Raw genomic sequence first — 23,339 nt, forward strand, 5'->3', positions numbered from 1 at the left:
TGTTATGACATTAGGCTAATAATAATAATAATAATAATTCTCATCAGTATTTTTACTTAAGTACTTAACTTAAAACTTAAAATGGTTTAGACATGGATTTATTTAATCACTGTAATAATATGCAGTTAAGATAAACACTAGCAAATGTACTTTTGCATCAGTGTGGAGAAAGAGAAATAATTGAAACTATTTATAGACTAACAGTCACAGACTGTAGAACAATATGTAACGTTACTTTAAGCCATTTTCTCACCCGTACATCGCCGTTAAAGTAAACAGAAAAAATAAAAGGCCGAATAACAACATTAGATGACGCGTGGCGTTACGTTACGTTACTATAACAGTGGTCCATAAAATACTTTTAACATGGTGGTGATAAAGAAACATTTTAAAAACAAACTTTAAATGACTGCTGCTAACAGAAACACATCCGCGCTTTTACAATCTTAATATATCATGCCTGGGTGATGAAAAAGTAAACAGGACTTACGGCGGTGTGTTGCTGCTGTCTTCTTCATGCAGCGCTCTGGGATGCCTTCTTGTCAGGTGCTCGTGCATTGCACTTGTACTGCTGTAGTACGCCATCTCCATCCTGCACAACTTAGAGAGCACCACATTGTTGGGTCTCTGTTTGAAGTATTCCCACACCTTTGATGAACGTTGGAGAGTTTTTTTGACGCTTCTTGCGCTCTGGGAGAATCAGAATCCATGCTCGGACCTGGCGCAGCGCATTTTCATTACGTCATCCGATGCGTCGACGCAAGTTACGTAAATCGACGTATTTACGTAATCGACTACGTCGACGAATCGCCCCAGCCTTATAGATTATGGAGGCTAACTTTAGCGAATGTTAGCAAACTTTAGATAGATACTTGTATTACTGTGGAACTGACGTTAACTACGTAACTCGTTATTACTTGTACTACTCTTACGATACATTTCAGCATGTGAGAAAAAATAATGTTAAGATGTGTAAAACCAAAACAACAAGCTGAAAGATGCTAAAATGCTCCGTAGATCTGAGGGGAGCTGCAGAGTTGGTAATAATACTCTGTTGGTTTATTACTCTGAGAGCCCATTCACAAGACACAGAGGTACAAATTCACAAAAGGATTGCGCGGCTTTTGCGGGCACTAACCTGAACAAGTTTGACAAAAGGAAACCGTGTAGGGTGAAATGCACCCCTAATTGTGTTGCCGAGCAAATATAGGTTATCGGTGCTCCATATTTAAATTGGGTAATATGCAGACATTTGGCGCAAAAAATGTGGTCCCTTTTTATGGAAATGAGCCTCATTGCAAAAACAGTTAATTTCACAAATACCAGCGCTAACAGCCACACGCAGTTGCAGAGAATTTATTAGCGCCTTCAGAGATTTGGTGGGAACTGAAGCACATTTATAAGGGGTGTCTGCTCAAACTCATTTATTTTGGGATGGCGTGACAGCTGTTATGAAAAATGATTAAAATAAAGCTCCCCGACATGTCATTTGTGAAAAAACATGAACAAAATAATGAAAACTAAAGTTATTATATAAATGAATAAACAAATTATAACTTCCCTCTCCCTCCTTTCCCAAATCCTGGGCTTACATTTTCCCCTTTCGTCTCTTTTAATTGCCTTCGGGAGGTTTGGATGGAAGTGGCGCTCTGGCAAGCGCCCCCCGATCAGCGGCCACAGAATTCGCCACAGTCTTGTAATCCATTGTCAATGTAAAAATATCGATTTGAGCAGCTTTAAAGACACACTGTATGGTTATTCAATGCTATTTTAGCAGGATGTTAAAGCAAGCCATTCATCCCCAAGCTGTCAAACTCATCACTAGTTTGTCAGACAAGTCAATCTCTCAGGTTCTTACATGGTTCTGACAATGGCAAGAATAATCAAACAAACAGACAAGGACATACGCTTAATCATCTGATTATGGCCAATAAAATGAAGTCCACTAAGGCATTACTCTGAGTTGTTTACATGAGGACGGTTCTATTAATATTCCTGTTTCCATGCTACTGAAGATAGTGTGATTAATAGCCTCCTCCACAGCATCACAGTTTCCCTCCAGTATTCAACCTCAAACCTGATCTCTCTGTCGAGATGCTACTGCGATACCCTTGTGGCTATCTTTGTGCAAATACTGTAATTAAACTGAGCTTTGAGTCATTCTTTTATAACATAGGGGGACATACACACCAGTCTGTAAAAGGACTCTTTAATACCACAAAAAGGCTCAAGGAGATAGCTTTTAGCCTCAAATGTGTTTGTAGATAATGACAAATGCTCTTATAGAGTCACTGTAGACATTTGCTCATGTCTTGGCAGGAAAAGCACATGTCTAATTAACAACATTAACAAAGACTACAATCCATTCAGGTTTACCTGTTCCAAGGCTCTTGTTCGTGCATGCCAGCTCCCTGTCGTGGCTTACTGTAGCACTTAATGGAACTGAGACATCGTTAATGTTATTAGTTACACCCACAGGTGTAACTAATACACAAAATTACAAAATGCATGCCATGAAAAAGGCCTATTTGTTGTGGAAGAAGGAGCTTTAATGTCATTATTATTGGATTATTGGTGTGCATGTAAATGTAGCGAATACAGAATGAGAAAAAAAATCAAGGGACAATGTTGGAGGCTTTTGCAAAGAAAGACATGTTTAAATACATTATACGAGTTTAAATGAAATGATAGAAACCCATTTAGGTTTGAACAAGAATAGCCAATAATAAATGACTACAAAATTTCATGGTGGGACTTTTCTTTATAAATGACCACAGGCTTGGCTAATGGTGAACCAACACCATCAGCAAAAACAACTGCCTGTTTCCTTAACCTCAGGCTGGATTTAAGATAGACTGCTCCTTAAAATGAGTGACAGGTGCCGGGGCGTAAACCTGAGCAGCTGTAACACTATAAAGAAGCATATTGTAAACCATGTAATGTGAGGCCGATTACATTTTGTCAGTCAAAGTGAGTAATATAAAGGTGCATGGCTAATATTTAAATTATTACTGAGTGCTTACAGTTCAAAGCATGCGTTTTTTCTTTTCAATGTGACTATTGTATCTTCTAAATTATTCTGATGGTGTCAGATTCTCTTTGAAGAGACTATCTCATTGGAAATCGGTGCATTCTATGTGTTGCTTTCACCACATCATGGAGGATTTGCGGGACGACAATGGTGTAGATTGTTGTCTACTAGAGTGTCTTTTTTGATACAACCACTGGGGGCTGCAAAGAAAAAAAAAGGTGCTTTAAAGGTGCAGTGTGTAATATCTAGCCAGAATTTTAGATTAAACATTAAAAAAAAATTAACTACCATCATCAGCAGAATGTGAAGAAGTTACAGTGTTGATGTTATGACAAAGACGTCTGTGTATTGCGTTGCAGAGATATCTACTGCTACATGCTCTAAATGCTAACCAGCTAGCCCGTCCTGTCTTGATATACTTGTACCCCAAGAGGCGATAGTGAGTCACTGTGGCGTCCAGTCTGTCCTCAGCCCAACATGAGAGGACGAAGGAGTAGAGCTGCCCCGAGGGCCGGACAATAATACGTCCATGGTCCCAACCCAGTCGCTAGAAAACATTTCGGCGTTGGACGTTTCTGCGAACAATGGATACGTTGAATAGTGACGTTTCTGATCCAATAATACGTTTCGTAAACACGTTTCACATCACCGTATCACGCTTGCAGAAACGCAATGACTTGTGGTTATCGTTGTGAAAAGTTGTGGTTGGGCTTAGGCAACAAAACTACGTGGTTAAGGTTAGAAAAAAGATCACGGATTGTTTTAAAATAATAATGTAACAACGTACCGAAGTAATGTAAAAACCGTAACAGAACCACTATAGTTAGGTTTAGGAAAGAACTACATGGTTGGGCTTAAAACTACTACGTTAGTACAGTGAAAATGACACTGAAAGTTGTGAACAAGGAACAGCTGATTGTAACGTGACGCATGAAAAGCCTTGTTGTTGTTGTTTGTTGGACCCATCCACCTACCCTCCCGCCTGCCTAGTGTGTCTCTTTCCGCTCATTAAACTTCGTCACTTGCTCTGACCAAAGGCAAAAACCTCTATATTAAACGTATCCATGGTTTTCAGAAACGTCCAATGCTAAAAAAATTCTTGGCGAGTAGGCTGATGGTCCATGTACATTTTGACAGTTTGTTTATTAGATTAAAATCCAAAGTGGCCTTTTCCTCCCCGCCGCCGGCAGGCTGCCTTCAGGGCAGGCGGCAGCTCCGGGAGACGGACGGTCCCGCAGTCAGCAGTCAGCTTGAATTTAGCCAGTGCAAACCCCAGCACTGGGGCTCTGATCCCAGGGGACTGCTCAGACTCCACGCTGGATCAGCAAACTTTCTGTTGCTGCCATTAAACATGTTGGACCCAGCACTCCACCAGCCTGTTGTGACTCCCGGTGCTGGGGTTTTTATCTGGCTGAATTTGAGTTACTGTGGCCGCTGACTGGCGGTCTGCATCCCCAAAGGCTGCAGAGTGCTTCTCCTCCCGGCGGGGAGGACGACGTGAAGGTGCGGGACGTTTTCTCGTTTCTGCCACTTCGGATACATTCCAGTAAACAAACTATCAAAACGTGCACGGAACCGTACAGCCCCAGTTAGTGACACAGTAATCACAAAGATAGCTATAGATAGCAGTGTTATTTTGACTGGCTCCCAGAGTTTCAGCAGTTTGGTTGAATTATTCTTATTGCCCTGCTGTTAGTTAGTTGTTTGCTTATTTTATTACCGCAAATTTAGATTGTATGGACCCAGTATAGTAGAGGTGAAATGCTGCCCCCTATTTGTTTGGAGCAGGTGGCCAGACATTACACACTGCAGCTTTAAACGGACTAATGTGTGTAACATGAAGCTAAACACTTCCTAGTTAATGCAGATTAATTTCCTCTTCCTTCAGTAGTGCTCATCGCAGATCATTTTGAAAGGGAAATTTGATGCATATTTCACATTCATTAACTCAAATTAGACTCGGCTTGTTCATCAGCATTCCCACGTCAGTGCCTGCTGCTGCCGTCGCCGCTCTTCACCAGCTGACTGACAGCCCACCCTCCCTCCAACTGAACCTGTTTCATTATCCGTGCCACTCCGCTATCTCTCATTCCCATTTAAGGGAGTTGGAAAAATTACGAGCCATTTTACTTTGTTTCTCCTCACCGACTGGTTACCTCTCACTACAATCACCGCACTTAACTGCCTGTGGCGCTGCCAGGCCAAGTGAAATCTCCTTGCTATCTCCTGGCCCAAGTGGATTAGCAATTAGAGGAGGCTGAGGATGTCCTCGCCACAGCCCCTGGCATAGGCCCGCCTTATATCAGTAGTAAACGCAAAAGCGCAGATAAGGGCGGTCTTAACGGGAAGGCTTTGTCCTGGCTCAGTAATAGACAGCAACATTGTGTATTGGATTAGTACGGCTAATCAGAGAAGGAGATCAGTGAAGAATTGGAATGATATTGATTAGGACATGGGCCCTCAATGCCACCAGGAGCATCTGATAGCATCTCTTATTTACCAACTAGCCTGATGAATCACTACGCGCTGATAAAGCTGACAATGCCCTTGAGTTCCCCAGCAGCAGACACTGAGGCAGGACTGTGTATATCTGCACTGTGTGCTGTACAACACATGAGAACAGGCAATCCTGCAAAGTGTGTGCATGGATATTGATTGCATTTTTTTTTATAGATTATTCTAGTCCCATCTATAAAAAAAATACAGTCAGCAGCTGTTTGCTGATAAAATTTTAGCAAGTTCATTTGAATGTCACTTTGAGGCCTGATAAGATGTTAGTACTAGAAATTAAAGGACACCTTGTGATTGTAAACTTCAGGTTTAATGCGACTCTCTCAACACCTTCTATCTAGCCTCGCCATTTTGAACCAACATTCAACAACCATACAGGGAGAAATCCATCATAGAAGAAACATAGATACCCTTTCATCCACCCACAGTATAGCCTCACTGGACCAGAATGCAATGCAATTGGCATTTTGAACAAGGGGCCAGGCTGCAGACACACCCCATAATGTTCACAGAGATATTTATTTGAAGGCAACATGCTCACACCCTTTGTTGAAAGGCATTATGGGATATGTAGACGTGAAGTCGTAGTAGATGAGGCAGGTTGAGGGAAAATGGTGATGTGTAACATTGTAAGAGGATGGAGACGGGGTGGATTTTTCCTGATCTGTTCTCGCCAATCTTGGCACATTAAACACTTTCTATAGACTCCAGAGTGAAGTACAGAAGGTTTAGTTGGACTCTTTCCCAGTAATAAAGTTCTTATCAGGTCAGTTCGACATATTATATCAGCTTAACAATGCAGAGAGATGACGAGGATGAGATATGCAGATAGAAATAACATTAAAGATAATTTCCTTTATTCTCAAGGTCTGCATGCGCAGCAATACTCAATAGAGCTCAATGCAATTATGAGAATATCCCAATGGAGTCTCTAGTAAATGCCTTCTTGTTATTAAAAAGGCTTCATCCACCTATTTTCATGCTAAGTAAGGCGTATTGGATTACAAAAGCTGACCAGCAATGGTAAAATTAGATGCAATTTCCACAAAATTCTTTATGCAGGTTTGAAGCAAAACGTTTTAAATCTGTGAAGACCTAATATAAATTGTAATGGAAATACATTGTCTAATAAAAAACAATGATAAAGGCTTGGCACTGCTGGCTCAATTTCAGTGCACTCCTGTTTGAACATGCCTCTGAACATTGTAAAATATCTTAAGAAATATGCCCATCACATTATACACAGATGAACAGATGAATCTTCCATTTATAGTTGGGGTCAGTATGGGTCCCCAAGCATGTTAATCAGGCCATGGACCTGTTTCAGCCGCAAGTCTCTGTGTGTTTTTTGCCATTAGCTGGTGCTGGATTAGAATTACTAAAATCTTCTTTTATGTTTTCAACACCGCATACAATTTATCAAAAAGTATCTGTTTTCTGAGGAACAGCCGGCCCAATTTTTAAAAGATTTCCTGGTTGATGTTTTTTGACATTTGGGAAGTTTCTGACTTTTCATCAGTTTCTGAATCATCTGCCTCACGGTTGAATAAAAACAGTGACAGGTGCTTTCATTAAAATCCCATTCAGAGTATTTATGATGCGTATGATACCAGTCACTTCATCAAAGGGCTGTTTGGACACATTATTAGTCAAGTGAATCTGAAGTCTGTTGAGGCTCGGATAAGTTGGTACAGCTGTCTAATTTTTACAGCTATCATTCATGCCTTCTACTCCGCTAATAAATCTGCTGATATCTATCTGAGACATGAGAGCGAGAGAAATATGAAGGCACCTATATGAAGAGAATATTACCAAAGGCTTAGACCAATATGGGATTAGGATTTGACTCAACAGTGTTCGGGGTGTCAGTCTGTAAAGCCTGAAATGAAATCTGCCTCACCCTGCCATAAGGAGCTGCAGCCAAAGAATTTCATTAGTCTGTCATTCAGTGGGGAGTTCAAGTGTCCCATGATGATCACAAGAATGAAAACCTGCAGGAGACTATGCAGCATAGTGTCAGGTTCAATCTGCAGTTACTGCTGTGCAAAATCGGGACACACTTATTGAACATAAACAGTAATGGAGCATTCAGATTGAACGTGATGCTAACTTTTGCTTTATGGTGGGGTGCTACAAGGAGAACTGCACCCATTTATTTTCTATGGAACAAGTGAAGCACTTCTCTGTGAACTGTGATATAGCAGGCAATGCTGGATAGACTGGCTATGATTTAAAAAAAGGGAGATATTAAAAGGTTGGAACATTTTAACCTCATGCAAATTAAAGCAAAATTCCCTTAGAAGGTCCGTAGTCATTTGCTAAAACATTGACAACGAAATAGTGAAAATTATCTGTGGAGCAGACGGTCATTACTGAAGATTGTGAGAACCTCTTTGACATTGGCCTCCAAGATTAGAGGTTACAATAAATATGTGGCATAAAGTCACAAATGGCTGCTTGCTTACATGGTTCACTAACACAGAAGCTATTTGCTACTATGTGAGCGTTGACAAGCTAATAGCCGGTGTCATTTCACCTCTAGTGGGTATTTACTGTTATTCAAGAAAATGTGACCACTAGACAGTTTGTGCAGTCCATGTTAAGTCACCTTCAATCTGCCCACTGAGCAAAGACACGTCCAAAAGACATCGATTTAACGTCTCTGTCGACCGTCGAAAAGACGTCCACTGCGGAGCCAGAATGAAAGTTTTTGCGACCTCTTTCTTAAACGTCCTTTTAACGTTCAACTATTGACGTCAACCTGGGTTGCACGTCCAGAGACGTCCAAAAAGGCCCCTAACCAGACGTTCAAATATTGAACCCAACTTGCATTTCCACCAGGCGTACAAAAGTGGGTCTGGACTGACGGACGTTATACAGACATGATCTGAACGTCTTCCTGACATCATATGTTTGCTGGGTGAGAAACCATCAGCTGTCGATCTGATGACGATAAGCCTCTGGGGGCATGGGGGCTATATTTCTGGGGTTCCAGTGTAGCCAGCGGATATCCGGACCAAGACTTCCTCTTCCGTGCGCCGGTCATTGTTTACAGTCCGATTAGCAACTTGAGACGCAAGACTGGAGTTGGAGTTGAGAGACGACGTCTACGACCGGATTGTTTCACAAGTAGCCAGTTTACAAGCTCATTTTAAGATAATAAAAAGCGAAATCATCATCAGACGATCGTCGGTGGACTCCCAGACTGCATTTCAGCCAAAGCGTTCCGCCTCTTTTGCTCTCCACACGGACTGTTTACCTGCACTCAATGAAAGGCTGCTCAAATGTGATTGGTCAATGCTACTCGGTCTACAAACCGAAACCAGGATGCTTCCAATACCAAAATCTTGCATATCGCATATTAATGTAGAATCTGTTTGGATTAACTCACCTTAAACACTGAATGTACCAACTGTAGACTTTAACTGTAGCTATAGCTTGCAGCATACACACCAACTTGGTTTCAACTTGTATAAACGCTTCAATTTCAGGCTCCTGGAGCAAATTTGCGTATGGCGCCAACTCGCATCTTTCTTGTGCCGCCTTTAAAATTTGCCTCACATTCAGTCTGAACAAACCTTAAAGCTGCATTAACTGATATGAACTGATTGATTTCTTTGGCCAAAGGGAAACTCCAAAGGGAAAAGTCTGGCTCGCTAATTGCTCCACTATGTTCGCCATGCTAGTCTCTAACTGTAACTGTGTGCTTTCTCCTGCTGAGCAGGTAGAGCACAGTGGGTTTATCAGAACGTTTGGCTAAAACCAAAAACAATGACCTGAAAGATACTAAAGTGCTCAGTAGAGCTGAAGGGGACTGCATTTCTGATAATTCACTGTGGGCCTGTCACTACACATGAATCATTTTATTTGAACAAAATCTACACATGTAAGTAGTTTAATCAAGTTTAAAAGAAAATCAAAATAAGGGCAATTATTAATTAGAGTTCATGCATGTAAAACATGTTAAATAAAATGCTAAAATTAGGAGCTCCGATTTCTGACCAACATACAGCAAGGTAAAACCAAAAAACAGATTAACGTCCTGTGTTCACCTCTTCAAAACTTCTGCTTGATGCTACTCACTGTAATGCAAACCAAGAATTCCACCTGATTAAGATTCATGTCAGCCTCGGGAGATTAGTAAACGGAGTGTAGGTGGGTTTTTCTCAACTCCATCCCCTGAAGTAAACTCTGTCCTATATCCTATTGTGAAGAAACCCTCAGCACGTCCTCCCACGGTTGCCAGGAAAGCTTCCCCGTCTCACCCAAATCTGGGAGACGCTCAGCGGGGCGCCTTCGGGGAGAGCACACTGATCCCCTGGGTGCTGGGTGTAAAGCGGTCCCCTCCCACCCACATGTCCTGGACAGCAGGGGGGAGCCGTCAATCATCGGCGCCTCCTCTCTTGGCACTTCCCTAATCATGATTACTGCCTCCGACCTGGGAGTGTGAGAGGAAATCTGCATCCACCCGACTCTATCAGGGGGAAACTCTTTATCCTTGTTTTTTCTAAAAGAAGAGACGTGTTTATGCTGTTAGGACTCACACATTCTCCTTTATGTGATTTTAATTGAGGCAGTTAAGCCTCCCTTGGAGGAATCTGGCTATTAAGCACTTGGAGTTGCACACAATCATGTACCCGTATAGAATCCCGGTGTTCAATAGTTACCGATGAAGCAGAAGGATAGAGAAGAGGAGAAAAAAAAATCATTGACCTTTCTCTCCAGCATCTGTGGGGTGTGAATGTTATCTTCGGTGAGCAGTGGGTGGACAAAGCTTGCACCTTCATACACTGTGGAAGCTGTATCACATGTGTGTGTCTGCGTGTGGTGGTATGTGAGTGTGTGGGTTGTAAGTATTTATCTGTGTACATATTGTCATGGGGGGCTGGGGTTGTTTGTATGACGGTTAATGTGCATTGTGTGCATAGTTGAGCCATCTGGGTATGTGTGTAGTTCCTTATCTGTACTGCCTGTATTGGTATTGCATGTACACATATGTTCATAATGAGACCGTGTTTGGGTGTAAGGCTGTGTATACTGTGTGTTACAAGGATGTTTGAGTGTGTGTGCTGAGGTGTGCGTTTGTACGTGTTTATGCATGTGTGTTGGTGCACACGTGTGTGTTTATTTTGTGATTACAGTGTGTGTATCTTTGCATATTTTAGAATGTGTGGAATAAGTGTATTTGCTGGTGTGTGTGTGTGTATGTTGGTTTGTGTATGTGAGTGTGTGGAGTGCGAAGGCCTGACTAAAGCAGATAAACGGCCTCAGTCCTCACCTGCCAAGTAGCCCAGGGGGGGCTTGTTCGAGCTTTGTCGCATGTGTGTTTGTGTGTGCGTGTGGTCAGGATGGGGTCGCCGGGTGGGTGGAGGGTTGGGCTTGGCGGTGACACCTTCCCACCCTTCTAGCTACTCCACTGCCGCAGCCTCACCTCGCTTTTCCAGCACGGTGCGTATATCTCAGGCTGAAACGTAATGGCCTCTAAAGCCGGGATTGATGTTATCTTTGCCCCGGGGTTGCTTTGTGAGCCAGTTAATGGGGTTGTTAACCGAATGTGGCCCGGACAATACACCTCACACACACACACACACACATAAACACACACCACGCCATAGACTCCCGGGGGGGGGAAGGATGGGTTATAACTTCTCCTTTTCCTAGATATGATTTTATTTAGCCGTACCGCATGCTTGCTGCCAGGGCTGAGAACTAGGCTGTAAAGGTTTGATTTTTTTTTTTTACAACAGAGAAAGGAACCCTTTGTCGCTGCTGACGAGTCAGCAGATTTGGCTATAATACCTGCAGCCGTCACAGGAGTATCGATGCATGCACTAGTGTTTTTATTTCCAATTTCGACCCTTGGGACGGTGCTCAGCGACACTTACCCAAGAATGCAGAACAACTCCAGGAGCCGCACGGTGCTGCATGATTCCAGCAGGATGAAATTCAGGACTGGAAGAGTCACTTTCTGTTAGCATTTTTGCCCTTTGTTAACAGTTGAGAGTGTATCAAACAAAGGATGTTATGTGGTATGCGTCTTAACCATTAGTCATCCATTAGTCCATCCATTCGTCCATCCGTCCATCCATCCATTTTCCGCCTCTTATCTGGTCCAGGTCGCTATGGCAACATGCTAAGCAAGGTAACCCAAAGACCCATCTCCCTAGCCGCTTCCTACAGCTCTTCTTGTGGGACCTTGAGGCGTTCCTATGTCATATGGGATGTCATCTTTCTAGCATGTTCTAGGTCTGCGCTGAGGCCTCCTCCCAGTTGGACGTGACTGTAATACCTCCACAGGGATGGTTCCTGGAGGCCCTCCAAACCCAAAGGGATCAATCCACCATTTCTCTATGGCCCCAGAAGTGGAGGTGCTAATCCTCATCCTGCTTTACACTCGGTTGCAAAGTACTCCCTCCTGTCGTAATCAGCAGAACCACGTCATACGCAAAACGCAGAGATGCAACCCTGAGGCCCCTTACTAGACTACTCTCTACACCTAGGCGGCTCCCCAATATCAGCGAGCAAGTACAACCCAAGTGGAGCCTAATGCCTAATGTCCGGACACAGCTGTCACTCCAGTTTAAACACGGGCTGCAGTGGACCCCATGGAAAATGTCATGGGGTCAAGGAAAGATGTGAAGGAGAATTCCTAAGGAAAAGACAACAGCGCTGCTCAGAGAATCCCTCTGCACTTCCATTAGGCTGCGCAATTATGCGACGGTGGTGATCGATGTGCGTCGCTTTAAATGTTGCTGCCGCAAGTAATTGTGGGACGGCATTATCTCCTTTCATTTGGATGGTCCAGTGTATCCAATGCATTATATAAATGAGATAAGAAAGGAAGCACTGAAGCTCCTTTCCTTTAGCATTTAGAGAATTCAACCAGCTCTTATCATGGCTGCTTACTGAGATACTTCCGGGTCATTTCACTCAGTTAGGAACCTTCCTAAGCAAAACAAAAGACTGCAGCCGTGGCCAGTATGGCTCCAGTATCCCATACCCATAGGTTTACTGCTTTCTTCTCTGCTCATTTGGAAGAGCTGCACCACAGTATAGCAAACAAAATGACTTGCACTTGCAGAGAAAATGAAGCTAATTTGGGTGTAATTTAGACAAATTCTGCTCTAAAACACAAAGGAGTGTGAAGCTAATGATTAGAATTAATGTGCTCAATATGTTGTAGTAAAACACGTTTAAGAGATGCCACCTGAGCAGAAACAGAAAAGGGACACCAACACACACACACACACACACACACACACACACACACACACACACACACACACACACACACACACACACACTCCCTACACCACTGCTGAATCCAGTTACAGAGAAAATACTGAAGTTAGTGATGACTTCTCACTTGAGTGGGCCGACTCGATGTATCAATCTACGTTTAACTCCCCATCCAGGCACAGATGAAGAAATACGAAACAACTTTTTCAGTGGCAGCAGCCGTAACCCTGTACTCACTGTGCATACTTGTTTTTTGGTAGCCTTGCAGTTGCATTTTGTGGTTACTGCTAGGAGCGGCTGTAGTTCAGCGCTTATTGTGCTTACTGCCTAACTGTTATTATGATGATGCTGCTAAACGGGCTCGGTTCTACCAGGGTACAAATACATGCATTGCACCCTCAGTTTAATATTTTTTCCCCTCAGTTGAAATTTGAATAATAAATGCCAAGCGCACGATGGTAGGTGTAGGTCAGGGGTCAGCAACCTTTACTATCAAAAGAGACATTTCAGGCAAAAAAAATAAATAAATAAATAATCTGTCTGGAGCCGCAAAACATTTGAGCATTATGATGAAGAAATTAGTGATGAAGTTTATAGTATATAAGTCTAATGCAGTGAGGGCCAAAGAGCAAATGTACTATGGAGTATTAGGGCCACATTGAGGGAAAAATATCAGAGATTTACAGAATAAAGTTATAATATTACAAGAAAAAAGTCGTAACATTACGAGAAAAAAATCATAACTTTACGAGAAAAAAAGAAAATAACACGTTAAATTAATACATTATAATATTATGATTTTATTCTCATAATACTACCACTTTTTTCTCGTAAACTTATGACTTTATCCTCGTAATATTATCACTTTATTCTTGAAATCTCCAATTTATTTCTTTTTCCTCAATGTGGCCCTAATACCCCGTCTTACTGTCGTACCATAGACCTACAACAATGATAAATAAATATGAAAATGTAAACAAAAAACAGTTATTCATTTCCATTTTTAAGAATCCACAGGGAGCCAGTGGAGAGGGGCTAAAGAGCCGCATGTGGCTCCGGCGCTGCAGGTTGCAGATCCCCGGTCTAGGTGCACGGGGGCTTCTCTATGCGCACCTTCTATTTTGGTTCATGTATGTGCAGCGGCGCAACGTGCAAAAGGGCTGGGTGAAGGTGAATATAAATCAGCGGGTGTGGTGATTATTAAATATTCTCTCGGCCAGTCACATCACCGTCTCGGCTGAGCCAATCACAGTTAAACGTGATAACAACAACTCAGCAAACGGAACTATTTACCTCAAGCAAATGTGTGGATTGTTCAGAGCGTCACGACATGAACACACATCACCACAACAAATCTGCACGAAAAGACAGATAGAGGATGCTATAACTATAGAAATAGAATCCTATACCGGCGCCGCTGTTTCCTTGTTCTTTGTTTATGAGCCACTGTAGTTCTAATTGCTGCTCTATACCCTCTATTGCGGCATAGTGTCACTTCTGTTCTCACTGTTTCATAACATTGCAAGATGTGTCAGTTGTTAGCAGTATGTTTTGGGTTCGTCAGGCTTGATTTCACATTTTGCAGGCTTGAAATTGGGTATCATTTCAAAGAGACACAGCTGTGGGTTGGGACTGTCTCTGGTTACAGTACTAAGAAGTGGGCACGGGGCCTAATGGAGTTGGGAGATAAAGGTTTCTCTTTTCTTGGAGGAGTAAGAAATGATGTGCTATCAAATATCCTTCCCCAAAAATACAGCTGAAATAGACTCTAATGGCTCTATGCACATGCATATGTGTGTGTGTACTGTAGGCTATATCTGTGTGCCTGGGCTCTTGTCTGTGAGCCAATTTTGCTGATTTGCAATATGAATGTGGGCAGAGTGAAATGGTGTCTAATTTGGGGATTCATTTTGAACAAGGCCTCAGTACTTTAAGTGCTCCGGTTACCGAACAGCAGGGAGAATGTTCAGAACAGTACCTCCAGGATTCTTCTGTCAGCATTAAGTCCTGGTGTGGACACCAGCCTTACTTGGCAGAGCTGGAGCGGACGTAATGAGATCCTGATGGAGGATGACGCTAATGTGCTAATACTGTTCTGAGATCTAGTGTAGTGTCCTCAGTTATACTTGAAGAATTCAGCTGTGGCTCTTGAAGCATGTGTAGGTGGCACACAAGTGTGGAGGCAAGCACATGGGCAGATAAAAACAGAATGATTATTGGTCATTATTAGTCTTTGTCAGATAGGCTTTCAGTATCAAGATATGTTTTATACTGATGACGTACAGTAGATACAATCTGATGATGCATGAATATGGATGTTTTTCCTGAGAAAATTGGATTCTCTAGTAAAATCTTAGATAAAAAGGTGTTTTATGACCATATTTCAAGCACTATCCTGTTGGTGTTTAGCATTGGGTAAAGCACTTCTTGTGAACCCCATCACTTCAGGACAAAAAGGTATCGTATGTGGTTATTTTGATGATGGTTAATGATAGTGGTAAATGGGATTGGATGTTGTTAACGTGATTTTGAACACCCTCCCTTCTTCAGGTCATTATAATATAGGATTTAAACTAGGGCTGCAAGATATTGGAAAAAAAAACCTGACATTGCAATTTTCTTTCTGCAATACAGTATATATTATGATATGAAAAGTAGGAATTTTCGGTCTCTAGGGTGATCTGGGGGCATTCTGTTTTCTCCAACAGAAGAAAATGTTGCACAATTTCAAGTTAAATGCATCAATCTGGTGCACTTTGAGCGAAACATTAAGAGGCTAAATCTATGAATAAGTTTGTGCTCTAGTAAACAATATTGTGCTGTAGTAAACAATTTAACATTTAATCATAAACACATTGGTTGTGACTTGTCAATCACAAGGTAGCCCCGCCCTAAAGCATCCCCTGCTTTATGGTCTATTTGACTCTAAATGGGACCATAATTTACTAAATGAACATCATGCTGTATTGAAGAAGACTTGAAACTAGCGATTGAAGACTATAAACTCATGTTTACAATGTTTACTGAGGTAATAAATAAAGTGAGAAGTAGGCTAATTTTCTCATAGACTTCTATACAACCAGAGGAGTCGCCCCCTGCTGACTGCTAGACAGAATGCAGGTTTAAGGCACTTCCACATTGGCTTCACTTTTCAGACCCTTAGGAAAGACCCTGGTGTTATAATTAGCTGTGCTGCTGCCACCACGTGACACACTTACACACTTACACACTTACACTTACACTTGCAGATTGCAGACATGACTGCCTTACAAAATAAGCTTAACTTTTTTGACATGAATGCATAGAAATTCAAATAATAAATAACTGGACTAAGATGTGATAGTATAATGTCAGTAATAATGTAATAGTAAGTGAATGGACACAATTGGAGTGCTGCTGATAAGCAGTGTATGTTCCGGTTATGCACATTGAACTGTATGCGGGATATGTAGTTTTTCATAAATCAGAAAACAGCTTTAGAAACACATAAGCTAACCTGTGGCAACATGGTAAGCTCTTGATATATACAGCGGTTGTGATTTTAGTCCGATTAGCTTTATTAGCATGCAGGCTGAGAGTGCAGCAGACCATCACAACCAGTGGAGATAAGAGCACCTGTCCATTGTGTGTTGTATGCATCAGTAATGAGGATCTGCACAGCTCCTGAGAGGCAAAAAAAAGAAAGAAGATGACACAGATTTGGTGTCTAGCTATCAAAGAAACATGCTGATAAGAAGCCGTTGATCATATAAAGAGTGGGATTTGCTGGGTGATGTGTGTCCATTTTTATCATGGCCTCCACAGATTGACTTTATGATCACATACTTCTGTCAGAAATTCATACAACGGTTATAACCATGAGAAGAAGCTAACTGTTTTCTACTGGCCACAGTGGAAGGTGAATAAAAAAATAGCATCTGTTCCTTTTGGTCTTTTTTTTCTTTTTTTTAAACCAGCCAGAAAGGTTTATCGAGTAGAAAAGAGGCTCTGATCGATGGCTGGTTCCTGTCAAACCCTCTAACTCAACCGCCTCTATCATCATTTACTTGCAGTTGGCTGGAAGTTAGCAGTAATTTCACACCCTGCTTCCAAGACATGGAGGCTAACAGTTAGAGATGGTGTCAAACCTCTACACTAAACCCTTCAATTCCTCACCAACCATGTTGATTTACATACATAGGCTTATGAGGATGGACTGACACCAGAGTGATGATCATATAACTGAGGGATCCTACACGTGTCAACACAGCTGCAACACAAACAGCTGGTGAACAATGTGGTTACAGTTGGAGTTGTTATGTGGCATCACAAAAAGAATGTGTCTTTTATTGAATTAATATTAGCCTCAATGCAAAGCTTGTGACTTTAGTTGACCCCTTTCTAACAGTTATTTTAGATTTATTGGACCTGCATTATGATAGTCACCAGGGGCATAATTTCCACTCATGTTCCCCTCACTTTTATAGTTTCAGGTTGATTAATTTGCACCTTAAAAACACACCACTAAGCCATTGTGTCCTCTATACTGTCCAGCTGCTAAAATCCAGATGGGAGAAACTCTGAGTTGATCAAAATGTTAAAATGCTCATCTGAGTCGCCTTCGGTTATTACCGTGTGCTCACAGCAATTAAGCATTAAAAGCAGTAGTGAGTGATTTATACAGACTTCAACCCAGAATTTGCCGCTCATGTAACACACAAGCTGCTTGATGAAGATGGTTGGGGCTGAATGCAGCTCGTGAGGAGGAAGTGCAGATACTACCCAGGGCTGAAAAATATTCCACAACTCCTCTGCATTTCCCAGTAAAAAAATAATTCAGTTGTTTTCATTTAAAGACAATTCTCCCTAAAAAGACTAGAAGTGAGTTTAACGCTTCATTGTTGACATTGGAGGTGGTAGTTTGATTATTTTTTTTATATATATAACACAATGACAATATGTATAAAAAACGTATCACGTCTCTATCCAGGAAATGATGTGTGATTATTGGGTTAGTGCGTTATACTGGATGAGGGGCGCGGCGCTGCTGCTGAGCCGGTGTTTCACCGGTCCGCTTGTTTGTCTATGTCCGTGTTTTTTTGCGATTTTTGTGGTTATATGTGACTGGACTTTTATGTTAATGCTGGCAAAGTGAAGATTAACTTTACTCACTTAACTCTACTTACATTAATGAAGGAAGAGTTTTCATACAGAATAAATCACGGTGTCCTCACCTACACACACAAGTAGCCTACATGCTGTCGCTTAAGTCCATACCACGTCTTTCCAGTGGTTGGCGCAGGCGAGCGCAGCGGCATTTTGTTCGGCCAGGTCATCGTTGGTACATTGTGGAGCTTGGCTACATCTCATGATGTGTTCCATGGTTTGGGATTCGCCACACACACACATGCATCGGAAGTTGTTATTTTCCATTTCTTCATGGACACCTTGCAGCGTCCTTCTCCGGCCCGCAGGCGGTTCAGTGTTTTCCAGACAGCCCAAGGTTGATCGTGGCCGGTAGCGAGGCATTCATCTGGGGTGAGGCTGTTCCACTGGTTTTGCCATTCAGTAATCCTGGCATCAGTTGGGGTGGTCTCCAGAACTTCAGTGGTGTCCAGGGAAACTGCTCCTGGAGCTGATTCGTTTCTGGGCATGTGGGGTGCTCATGAAGTGTTATGCACTGCACATTTGTTTACAAACACCAGTTACTCCTACATCCTGCACAAACCTGCCATTTTTGAATAGCCAAACTACCGCTCAGAGCGACCGCAATTTTTTTATCCACTCGACCCAGATTTTAAAAAAAATGGCAGCTCGCAAATCTACACCGTACAATTGATGAAGTGTAGACATTACTCTGTTGGGTTGCCAATGAAAGGATCCGGCGAGAACTGTGTCGCATTGAAAATTATGTCACGGCAGTATCACGCTGCGTCGCTATGGCGATCAGCTTCCCGACTACACTTCAGGGGTTAATATCTACAGAGGAAAACGAAATAGAGACAAGTACTGGTACCAAAAGGGAGTTGAGTCGAGTCGAGCTGAACCACGCAGTGGAAATGAGGCATATTTACCACTTACATGCCAAATGACGACATTTCTGAAAAGCTTATACTTAACCTTGCTTCTATATGAGTGAGTATATAGTGACTCTGCTATAAGACTGTAAATGACAAGATGACAGGAGTAAAAACCAAGCAGCGAAAGAGAGAGCGTTAACGTAGGCCTTTGTTTTGTGAGTTACTTCAATGACATTAAACAGATGTTTAAATGAAAAATCACCTTTCAAATGAGGGTGACAGAGTCTGATCCTGAGCTCCTGCACTTTCCCTCTGCTTCAGAGCCAATGGACCAGTATTTTTGGGTTTGCCAGTACATTGGGCAGATATTGCCATCTTCTAAAAAAGTCTAATATTGATCTATAAGACGGCACCGCATTCCCATTTCACCTTTATTGGATGGTTAACAGAAGGGAACCAGAGGGAATATGTGGTGAGAGTGAAAGATGACATAGGACAAAAGTTTTCTTCTGAAATCAAACCTATAAAGATCAATTTTTTTAAGCAGAAATGACCCCTAATGCAAGATTTTAATGAAGTTCTTATCATCCACATCCGAGTAAATAAGCTATACTATGGCGCTCTCCTCCTCACTGGAATCAGAACAGCACAAAAGTTCTTATTTCAGCCCTCTTGCCAGTCTTCCTCTGGGTGATTCAGCCGTTTTGGATGAATTTATCAAGTGACTCAGGAAACTGCGAAGAGCAAGGAGGGGATTGGGGAGGAGAACAGATCAAGTGGTTTGCTCTAATGAGCCCTGTCAACAGGATTCTGCCTATAAACAAATAGGGCTGACAGATGACAGAGTGGCAGCACTCGTCTCCGTCTCACTGGCAAACCACCTGTCGACGCCGCTTTGGACTCCAGGAAATGTGTCGCTCTGTCAAGAACGCTTACCCCCGCGAATTCTCTCTCTCTCTCTCTCTCTCTCTCTCTCTCTCTCTCTCTCCGACAGTCTGTCTTCTCTTCTTCTCTAAAACACAGGCTCACACTTTTTAGGGCATCATGGAAAGTCATTCGTCATTATTTTCTCCACTGTCTCTCCTCCCACACACACACACTGTCACTTGCCAGCTCTCGAGAAATTCTGAATTATGCTTGTGTCTCACTCTCTGCAGGGGCCGCGGCTAGGAAGCACCAACCATAGAGCAGCTGCTTTGTTTATTCCTCTTCTTAAATGTGGGCTTTTTTTCACCAGGCCTGTCAATCACGATTTAAACTACCCCCAGTCACCAAACACGCCGCAGTGCACCGTATTAAAGCTGAACCACCTAATTTGTATCCGCTTTTCACAACTTGTCAACCATGTTTGGTGTGACAAAAAAAGGAAGAAGCCCACTTTTCTCTTGTTGTCATTTACGCCCGGCACAGTGGAGACCGCCCGCCACGAAATGCTCTCCATTTCTTAATTTTACCCGCAAATGCCAGCATGGATCCGCAGCCGTGGCCCCGCTGCCATTCACTCGGGTTTAATTGGCATTCATTCAGAAGTCTGCTCAGCACTTCACAAGCTGTGCAGCCTCAGTATGAGGCTGTTTGACTTTTAGTAAGAGCATGTCAGATTAAAGTGTTATTTATCAGAGGGAGTGGATGCACAAGAGCCAGAGGAGTCAGGGGTGGACGGGTTTGGGTATTGTTCTTTTGTGGTCCCCAGCACATTGCACATCCCTTGCCTTTAATCTAGCTTTGGGTATAAGGCCTGCAGGCTGCAAAAAAGGCTCTGAGGAGCGGTGAGAAAACACATGTGACAGGCCCTAAGCTGAGGACTCCGATTAAAAACGGTTGCTGTATACCCATCTGAAGCTGTATGACAGAGTGACGAACACTTCCAACTAAGGGTCAGCGTGTTGCCGAAGAGGATTTTCAAATGGAGTGTTTTTTTTTTTTCTTCTTCTTTAATGCATTCAATAGAGCATTGCACAAAGTGCTGTGTTCGCACGCCTTATGTGTTACATAATATAGTATATTGTCCTTGTGTCGCTCGCACAGCAAGCCTACATATGCTGTTTTTGAAGTGGTGAAGTGTGGTTCAAATTATTAATGCTAATTCTGCTGCAGCTGATTTAGCTCTTCTCTTGTTAGCAGCATTGAGCGCTCAAAACCTACAGTGGAGCCCCCCTGAGGGACTGTGTTTCTGCCAATTCCCTTAGTAATGCTCTCAGAGCTCAGTGGAGAGGGGGAGAACGCACTGATAAAGGAAGTGTGTCAGCCTTTCCTAACAATTTATCCATAACTAATCCTGTAATACCCATTGATCACTGACGCAAGCTTGTAGACGTATTGAGGTATTGATCAAGGATTCTGTCAAGACCCCTATTCAGAACCCAGGGCTTTTTCTATTTCAGTTTTCTCCATTAACTGTAGTTCTGCTTGTGCCTAAAAAGGCCTGGAACCAGCCTGAAAATGCATCATGTCACCTGATAACCTCCATGATGAACTCCTCCCTCTTCACTGAAAACAGCCACTATCAGACCAACTCTGAAAAAAAAAATGGTTTAGAAACTAGTGACCTCAACAACTGCCTTTTTCCAATCTACCAATCATCTCCACAATTCTTGAGAGGGTAGCTGCATTTCAACTTCAGACCTACCTTGATAACAATAACCTCTTTGAACAGTTCCAATCTGGCACAGAAACAGCCCTGGTAAAGATCAAAGTCAACCTCCGTGCAGCTGATTCCGGTCTACTCTCCATCCTCATCCTCCTTGACCTCACTGCAGCCTTTGATACCATATCCCATCAGCTCTGAATGGACCATCTGGCTAACACTGGAATCTGTGGTTCTGTGTATCAGTGGTTTGTCTCCTACCTCGCAAACAAGACACAATTTGTACAGATTCATAATAAGCGGTCAGAAAACTCCATCATGCAAAACGGGGTTCCACAGGGTTCAGTGTTGGGGCCACTTTTATTCATAACCTCCTCCCTCTTGGCAACATCTTTCAGCTCTATGGTATTTATTTGCATTGTTATGCTGATATTACACAGCTGTATGTGTCCACCAAGCCTACTTTTCCCTCAAGTACCCTCACTTCCTGTCTCCATGATGTACAGACATGGATGACCAACAACTACCTAAAACTCGACAGCAATAAAACTGAGATACTTCACACTGGCTCTAAATCTACACTCTCAAAAACCAATAACTGCTTACTCCCCATTGCTGAAGCCACTTTACCAGTCTCCACACAGGTTAAGAGCACACAGTACTTATACTGTCAATGTCACCCGTACTGCCTTTTTCCATCTACGAAACATAACACTTCACGGAAGTCCTGCTGAGTACTCTGGTCATATCACACATTGACTACTGCAACATGATTCTGGCAGGCTTCCCGACAAACTTACCCACTGACTTAGACATACGCTCAAAGTCCAGTGAACATGTCACACCCCTGCTGATTCAATTACACTGTGTAATCCCTGTGTCACAACGGATCAACTTTAAAATCATACCATAAACATTCAAAGCTCTCCATAACCTTTTCCACTGCTTATCTCACAGATCTCAAATCTCAAAACTGCTCTTGACACCGATCTTTATAAACCGGCATATTCATTTTAACCACAACAATCTGCATCATATTTCTACGGATTTTAACTAGCTGTTGTTATCCTCTACTGCGTATTGAATATGTTGATTTTATTGATTGTACTTGTTTTGTATGGATGTTTTTATTACTGGTTTGTATGTGCTGGAAGGTGACCTTGAGTGCCATGAAAGGCGCCATTAAATAAAACATAGTATTATGATTATTTAATAATCATTATAAGTAAGGTGCTTGCTTTGGAAAGACTTTCTCCGAAATCAAAAATAACTTATCCTGCAGCGACTACAACATATGTTCAACCAACACAGAATATTGCATTTCTGAATCTATTTCATTGAAAATACTAAAATGTGAAAAAAGTTTTATGCAACAAAATGGCCCAAACCTGAACCAAACCTCAATACGATGTCGGGAACCACAAGGTTATTTAATAACCAACCAAACTAATCAAATCCAAACCTGACCTGAAAATGATACTTTGGAAGCCGTTGGATTCAGGTCATGTAGCAGACTCTAACTATCTAATCTTCTCTGTTTTGTCCCAGGGCTGAAGGTGCGTGAGGTGATGATCAATGTGTCCCGTCAGCAGGTGGAGGACTTCCACGGCCCAGAGGACTACTGGTGTCTCTGTGTGGCCTGGAGCCATCTGGGCACCTCCAAGAGTCGCAAGGCTACAGTCCGCATCGCCTGTGAGTATGGAAGCACATCAGTGACCATACTGTAGCAGCTGTATCAAAAAGCTTCTGCATTTTGCAATATGTAACAACTGAGCAAGAACACTGTTTCCACAATTCAGCTGGTGTCTTCGTCCTTATTGTCTACACATCACTCTTGCATTGTAGCTTTCAAATAATCAGTTCAGTTCGATCTGAACGAGCTTTTCATTTTAAAAGGTTAAACAAATGTTGGCGTAGGTGAAACTAGTACCTGAGGCACATGTATACTAAATTAGCTTTTGGTGCTCATCTA

General features: G+C 42.4%; 1 protein-coding gene across 1 annotated transcript in view; it reads left to right on the forward strand.

Moving 5' to 3' along the window:
• unc5db (unc-5 netrin receptor Db) overlaps positions 1-23,339 on the forward strand; it is a 208,239-nt gene that overhangs the window by 102,171 nt on the left and 82,729 nt on the right. Inside the window, 1 exon segment of the mRNA XM_074637598.1 lies at positions 22,916-23,059. Coding sequence (XP_074493699.1) covers positions 22,916-23,059 — 144 coding nt within the window.

Source organism: Sebastes fasciatus, chromosome 6 (genome assembly GCF_043250625.1).
Source record: "Sebastes fasciatus isolate fSebFas1 chromosome 6, fSebFas1.pri, whole genome shotgun sequence".
In the NCBI taxonomy this organism is placed as follows: domain Eukaryota; kingdom Metazoa; phylum Chordata; class Actinopteri; order Perciformes; family Sebastidae; genus Sebastes; species Sebastes fasciatus.